The sequence below is a fragment of the Hoplias malabaricus genome, chromosome 1 (assembly GCF_029633855.1).
Source record: "Hoplias malabaricus isolate fHopMal1 chromosome 1, fHopMal1.hap1, whole genome shotgun sequence".
Classification (NCBI taxonomy): Eukaryota; Metazoa; Chordata; class Actinopteri; order Characiformes; family Erythrinidae; genus Hoplias; species Hoplias malabaricus.
This window is the reverse complement of record NC_089800.1, coordinates 51,876,897-51,884,396: the sequence shown is the minus strand read 5'-3', so window position 1 is coordinate 51,884,396 and position 7,500 is coordinate 51,876,897. Positions and strand designations below refer to the sequence as shown.

Here is a 7,500-nt window from a genome sequence, read left to right as displayed (position 1 = left end):
TTATGTATTTTAAAGTATCTCCACAGGGATGGAAGCACACCTTCTGGATTTTCCTCCACTTTCTCCACAGTAGGGCTCTCTTTGGGCACTTTCCTCTCTGTAAAAGAAACAAAGGTCAGCTCAAGGTCAAACACTGGGCTCTGACATTACTCCGGGTTGTGGCATTGCCTCCTAGAATTACAGTGAACGTACCATCGCACACCGGGCAGCACTTGTCCTGGGGCTGGTAGGTATGTGAGCAGGTGAGGGCGGGGCAGATGACCGGGTCGCAGATGACCGTCTTCTTCTGGCAGGTGCAGCTGAAGCAGGAGTTGTAGTGGGGCGTCCAGCGGGAGGAGTGGGCGTGGTGCTCGCCCTCAAAGAAGCAGGTGTGGGGGTCTTTCCTCAACTCCTCAGGGTCCCTCACAAACACCAAGTCGTCAAACTCCGCCTCCTCCACCACGTCGCTGCGGGAACCCAGCTCGCAGCTGTTCGAGACGTGGATCTGGAAAGAAAAATTGGGTCTTTTGGTCAATGTCATTTTTTAAGCCATTGTTTTTATTGACTGTGCTCTCATTGGTTAGTTTTGTGATCAGCTGATGCGTTAAACTCATATCTGTCAAACACCCGGAATAAGGTGCTTTGCCTTGTTTATGTCTGTCCTTAAACATACATCACGTGACCAGGGGGTGGTAAAAATGTGACTATTTTATTTACAGTTGTTTTTTGCTTAAATCATACCAAAATGTAAAAACTAAAAAAAAAAATAGTTATTTCTAGTGATGCAGTTGACTATAGTAATGACACAGTAATATATACTTGTAATGCATATTATGTAGTAATTGTAGATTTTATAATACAATTTTGTAGTTATAACTTAATGATAATATTAAAAAGGTAATGTGTTGTAATAACATTGTTGTATATAACTAATAGCATAATGTATAGTACTCTATTGTACAGTAATGTATAGTGCAAGTATAAAATGCTTAATAATAAAGCAATATAACGTCATAGTGAAGTAACATTTGGAGACAGCCTGATAACTGATAGCAATAGTAAATTAATTTAGAGTAAATTTATAGTAATGTATAGTAATAACATAATAACACAGTAACAACATAGTAATTAGCAACAGCGTTGCAAGATATAGCAATAGTAGTGGTACATTTAGTAGTATCGCACTGACAATTACCATCACAGTATCGTCATATATATTAATAATGTATAGTAACATATAATAATGACATAGTGAAATATAGCAATGTTTAGTAATAAATGTAATGAATGGTAATAGCCTAGTAATAACATAGTAATGTAGCGTAATTGTGTGCTAGATTGTAGTAATAACATTGTAACATAGTAAGAGTCCGTTAACATATCGCAAGATTAAAGCTGGGGTTGATCCGGAAAAGTATTGAAGGAAAAGTAAAACGAGTAAAAAGACAAGAAAACAGAAGAGAAAGGGAAGAAGAAAAAGAGGGAATGTCAACATTCAGGACAGATATTTATGCCTTGAGCTTAGAAAGAAATGAAATAAATAAATAAATAAATAACAGAAGAGAGGTTTATAGAAAGAGTTTACTCTGTTTATGGTAATGAGCCCCGTTTCCATGGAGACCTTGGATGGAGATGGAAGCAGTGATTCAGAGTTTCTGCTGAGCTTAGGATTCTTGGTTAGGAAAGCAATGCAGTGTGTGTGTGTGTGTGTGTGTGTCTCTTACCCGTCCTCGTATCTCCCCCTTAGGATTAATTTTGGTGCTGACTTGAATAAAAGCAGTGCCTTTGTCCAAATGCCTCAACAACTCCACACTTAGATCCTTCAGGACCCCCTGGGCCTGGAGAGAGAGAGAGAGAGAGAGAGAGAGAGAGAGAGAGAGAGAGAGAGAGAGAGAGAGAGAGAATGTATTCCATTTAGTGTTCAGTCATTTTATATAAAAGTGAAACAAAAGTCAAACAATAGTCCTTTGCAAGTTTTCAAGTTGAATTATCTTTTGATGTGTTACCATAGCAACAACACCACAGTTCCTACAGCACACAGTGTAGTCACCTGTTCACCGTAGAAGCCGGTCAGCAGCCTCTTGTGGCTGGTGCTGGACTCGTCCATTTCGCCGATCTCGGCCAGGCCGTGCAGGTGGGCGTTCACCACGCCGTCGTCGTTCTTCCCCAAGCCGTTGACCACAATCTCGTAGTGTAGATGACAGCGCTCATCCACCGAGACCCAGGCGTGACCCCCAGCACTCGTCCGCACTGGGGGAGACACGAACTGACCAGCCAGCGGGAACGGCAGCTCTAAACACACAAGCGCACACAGAAAATGGTCAGATCTAACTTTAACATAGAAGTAGCACTCAAATGAAAACCATGCTATAAAGGGTGTCTCAAACCGCTGGACACATAGTGGACACACAGCAGACACTCTGTCTCTCACCGTGGGTGCGTGAGTCCAGTCCGCTGTACAGCAGTGTTCGGATCTGTCCTCTCAGCTCTCCGTCCGCATGCTCGGCCGTGGCCACGTTAATGAACAGCTCGTTCTGGAGCAGCATGTGCACGTGTCTGGCCTCCATTCGTCCGTAACTGCCCTCCACCCGTCCCCCTCCCGGCGCTGCTACAAAGTCCTCGGAAATGTCATACAGCACGCTGCGCTTGCTTCGCCGCCGCGGCTTCATCTCGATCGTCACGCCCACCACGGCGCTGGACACTCCGGCCACCTGGACCTGCAGAACCCCAGGAGACACCGGGTCAGTGCATACGTTTAGTCCATAAAGCAGTTTGAGGCAATAACCTTTACTTATTTGTGCTTTAAAGTGCCTTATTATTTACACTTTTTACAGATATGAATCTGTAACGTTACTGTAGCCCCTCATTTACAAGCGTGAACAAGCCCTTCTTCACCAGTAACATACCCCCACAGAAGCATCTGTAAACCTTTACAATCACCACATTATGAATTAAAAGAAAACTTTAGTCAGTTGGAACAAGACTTTCGTAGCTTTGTAAATGATTACAGACAGTAAATCACTACTCTCCTGTTGATCTATTAGAGCTCTCTGTGTGGCTCTATAACGCTTCAGAGCATTGTGACAAACTGCAGTACACTTACAGGAACTTTAGAGGGCAGTATTTCTTTTATCAAAAAAGAAGCAATTTGCATCTATCTATTGATCCAATGTTATAAATGAATGGGTAAAAGTGAAAAAAGAAAAGGAGAAGGAAGGAATCTCTCCATCCTTCCATTCATCTTGATCTGAAAGTGAGGGATGTTGGTACCTGGTAGTCCAGTGTGCCGTTGTCATGGAGATGGAAGACGGCCGACCCCACGGCGCCTGTTTTGAGGGGGGTCAGAGCATCACCACTGGACATCACACACTGGAGAGCTGAGAGAGAGAGAGAGAGAGATGGTGAGAGAGAGAGAGAGATGGAGAAATATTTACACACTGAGAAACAAGTCGCACACATACCCGTGTTTGTGTGTCAGTGTGTGTGTGTATGTGTGTGTCAGTGTGTGTGTGTGTGTGTGTGTGTGTGTGTGTGTGTGAACGTTTGCATGCGAGATGAGGCAATGCAGCCTCCTTTAATCCAGCGCTGCTCTATTTCACGCTCAAAGCCAAGGAAAAGCAATCAAACTCAGATTAACTCATCTAGGGTCAGAGTGATGTCAGGCCCCGAGAATCAGGGGGATGTGTGTGTGTGTGTGTGGGAGAGAGAGAGAAAGAGAGAGAGAGAGAGAGAGAGAGAGAGAGAGAGAGAGAGAGAGAGAGAGATGACAAGAGGGAAAAGGTGGGAGGGAGGAAAGAAAAGTGCAGAGAGGAAATCGAGCAAAAACAAAGAAAAAGTTAAAAGACGTAAGAGGTGCAAAAAGAAAAGAGAAAGATGAAAAGTGAGAGAGAGAGAGTAAGAGAGAGAGAGAGAGAGAGAGAGAGAGAGAAAGAGAGAGGTTTTGTTTGAATTCTCCACTCATAACGTCAGGTTGTTAATCATGACTTTGGAACAGTGCGAAGGGGAGAGGGCCAGCAGACTGCGACCTTGGCAGTGTGTGTGTGTGTGTGTGTGTGTGCGTGTGTGTGTGTGTGTGTGTGTGTGTGTGTGTAGACACAACCCTTCCAGTGGACGCTGTAATTGTAGCAGCTTGAGCAAAATTTACGACAGTGAAAATATGCGCACGAACTTTTCACCTTGTTCACTACACACAGGGGGCGCTGTGTAGTTCTATAAGAGGTGGTTTTAGTGTTGTGGCTGATCAGCGTGTATTGGTAATGGTGGGTGCGTCGATAAAGAACTTGTAGTAGATCCCTCTCTCTCTCTCTCTCTCTCTCTCTCTCTCTCTCTCTCTCTCTCTCTACCTCTACCTGTTTAACCCAGTTATTGATGGATGGATTGATTGAAACTTACTGTCACATGACTTCCGGCCGGTGATGTAGCCGGAGATGCGGCGGGGGTCCAGCCCCTGCGTTTCCACAGTGATCTGTAGCTGCCCTCGGGAGAGCCAGAAGAGCTCGCGGCTGTTCAGGTCCGTCAGAACCTCAGCAAAGTCTGGGTCCTGGAACGCACACATACACAAACACACACACACGTTAGAACATATGTACACACACTGCTTCCAGACGCGAGAGAGTGTCTGGAATTTAACAGGCAAAGAAAAACAAAAACACACATGTCCATGTTTTTACAGCAGAGAGAGAGAGGCGGGGGGCAAAGAAAAATGGGCGAGGGACATAAGGAGAAGCAGAAAAAGAGACCATAGTGAGAGAGCATCCCACCAATTCCATTGAGATTAAAAACACACCCTCTCTCTCTCTTTCCCTCTTCCTCTCTCTCTCTCTCTCTCTCTCTCTCTTCTCTCTGTCCCTCTCTCTCTCTCTCTCTGTCCCTCTCTCTCTCTCTCTCCCTCTCTCTCTCTCTCTCTCTCTCTCTCTCTCTCTGTCCCTCTCTCTCTCTCTCCCTCTGTGTGTGTGTGTGTGTGTGTGTGTGCATGACTCACATGTGCGGTGATGTTGGCGTGGATCTCTCGGAGTGTGTGTTGTCTGTACTGCAGTTTGACTCGGATGGGGACGAGTGGAGACGCTGACGGAGAGAAAATGGGCGGAATAAACAACAAAGAAAACAAACCATTAAATAAAAAAGAGGTGGAACATTCAGAGGTATGTTCTGTGTGGGTCAGGTTTGTTTGTGAGTGTGTGTGTGTGTGTGTGTGTGTGTTTGTGTGTGGATGCTGTGTATGGTTCTATGTGGTTCTTTGTGGTTCCGTGTGTACTCACTGCTCTCTTTGGCAGGAATGAACCCCTGCATGAGGAGAATGAAGTGCAGGTTGTTTTCAGTGTCACTAAGCGTTAACATGGCGATTCCTCCCATCCCAGAATTCTCCTCTTCAGACGTCAGCGTGGCACTGAACGTTTCTGGAAAAAAATCCCTTCTTCATTAATGTTTAATTAATCATGAAAACTTCGCTAAACAAGATTCCTTTAAAAAACACAACATAGATCCGCTGCTGGTGGTTCTTTAATTTATTTATTTTTATTTATTTGTTTATTCCAAAACCTTGTATCTCCACAAGAGCATCTTCGTCACCTCATTCGTAGAAACTGGACAAACACTTGCTACAGAAAACATTTGTCCCCAAACTTTTGACGACCCAGAGCCAGGCAGCAGCTCTATTGAATGACGTGACACACACAATCACACACACACACACACACACACACACACACACCTGCGAACAGAGCTCTGTGTTTGATGATCTTTCCCTGGATCTCATCCCTCCTGTCGTCTGTGGTTACCATGGAGACGCGAAGCTGTTCATCCTGCAGCTGTCGCATGTGAGATTTGGGAAGGTTCCTCCAAACTCCGCAAATCTACACACACACACACACACACAGAAAGCATGAGAAATGATAAACAATGAACTGCTTCTCATTAATCCATATACTTTCTTCAATATTTTAAGAATATTTTCATATTATTTTATGGTGTAATTTTCAGCGTTTAGTGAACATTAAATATTATTTACTTATTAAACTTGTAATGGTTTATAACATGAAGTTGTACACATTATTTCATACTGGATTTTTAATCATTTATATTATTACTTTTACATATTATTACTTTACAGTTTTTAAAGCATAATTGAAAGTAGATACTGACTAATTCACACAGGTAATGAATAACCTGTATTTGTTACAGAGTAATTACTGAATAATTCACACTGGTTATTAATAATCGGCCGCTGTTACGGCATTAATTCATAGTAATTACTACATAATTCATACTGGCTACTAATTAATAAATGAATACGCCTTAAAACCAATTCCCGATGAACCCACCTGCGGCTGAAGGAGTCGAGGTACTCACTTTAAAAAATAAAACTCAACAAACGTCTAAAATTTCAACCTCCTTTTGCCTTTTATGGTAAACCCTGCAGTCCCTCGTACCTCACACCGACCCGCGCCTCGCTTCCTGGCTGTTTGTCATTGGCCAAAGACGCTCTCGGGCCGTTAGTGTCCGAGCAGGAACGCTTAAACAAATATTTGAGGACTCTGACACTTCGTAACTCAGAGAGGCAGAGAACCAGCTCGCTTTTAGCGCTAGCTTTAGCGCTAGCCTTAGCATTCCTAATGCCACTGACCTCATGGCATAAACATCTAGACACACACACACTGGTGCTGTTTGGATAACATAGGAATTACACTGTGCTCACACACACACACACACACACACACACACACACAGTTTGGAGTGTTCTTTGCTTACCATTTCTGTGTCTGTGCGCGGGACTCTGAACTCAAAAGCCGTGTTTCCGTCCGAGTCCAGAAACAATATAAGACTCGGCCTGTTCATCCTGAGAGAGTTGAGACAAAATATAACATTTGTTTTGGCATCTTACAGTATTTTCCTTTAGTTTTAAAAGTGTTGTGTACCCTTCACTAAAGAGGAGCATTTGTTAGTTTTAGCGTGGAAGCTACAGACTGCCATGAGTGTAGCAGCAATAACAGAGCAGTCAAATACAACAGCTCTATATTTCATTATTATCTTGATTTGACGTATTAATCGTCATGCTTATTACTAGATAAGTACATAGTAATAACTACTAGAAATTATTTAATGACGACTTTACATTATTAAATAATATTCATTACTCAAACTAATACATGTTTTTGTAACTACTGTGAGTTACTCAGTAATTGTAAAAGTAAGTGTATAAATGAGTAACTACTGGGAATAATTTAATAACTACTTAGTAACACTATGAAACACAATGTAATTACTATGAATTACCTAGTAGTGACTAAAAATATTCTATTATTACATTTATTATAATTCTATAAAGTAATCTACAGTACAATGCTCAGTTATTACTTTTATTTATTTTGTAATTACTATAATTTCCAAACTTCAACACATTTTTCAGTAATAACTGAATTGTTTACTAACGATGAACTAACAATAACGAAGTATTTTTTGCAACTGTGACTATTCAGTGATTAAATTAGTTAATTAATAACTATTATTAATCTGTAGTTATTA

General features: G+C 42.3%; 1 protein-coding gene across 1 annotated transcript in view; it reads right to left on the bottom strand.

Moving 5' to 3' along the window:
• Nucleotides 1-7,500, bottom strand: part of chrd (chordin) — a 15,630-nt gene that overhangs the window by 2,976 nt on the left and 5,154 nt on the right. The window contains exons 6-16 of the mRNA XM_066679103.1: nt 6,727-6,814; nt 5,690-5,831; nt 5,238-5,375; nt 4,961-5,043; nt 4,372-4,519; nt 3,250-3,356; nt 2,411-2,696; nt 2,030-2,271; nt 1,704-1,817; nt 193-484; nt 41-97 (exon numbers count right to left, since the gene is read on the bottom strand). Of these exons, the coding sequence (XP_066535200.1) occupies nt 41-97; nt 193-484; nt 1,704-1,817; nt 2,030-2,271; nt 2,411-2,696; nt 3,250-3,356; nt 4,372-4,519; nt 4,961-5,043; nt 5,238-5,375; nt 5,690-5,831; nt 6,727-6,814 (1,697 nt within the window). The remainder of the gene's footprint in view (nt 1-40; nt 98-192; nt 485-1,703; nt 1,818-2,029; nt 2,272-2,410; nt 2,697-3,249; nt 3,357-4,371; nt 4,520-4,960; nt 5,044-5,237; nt 5,376-5,689; nt 5,832-6,726; nt 6,815-7,500) is intronic.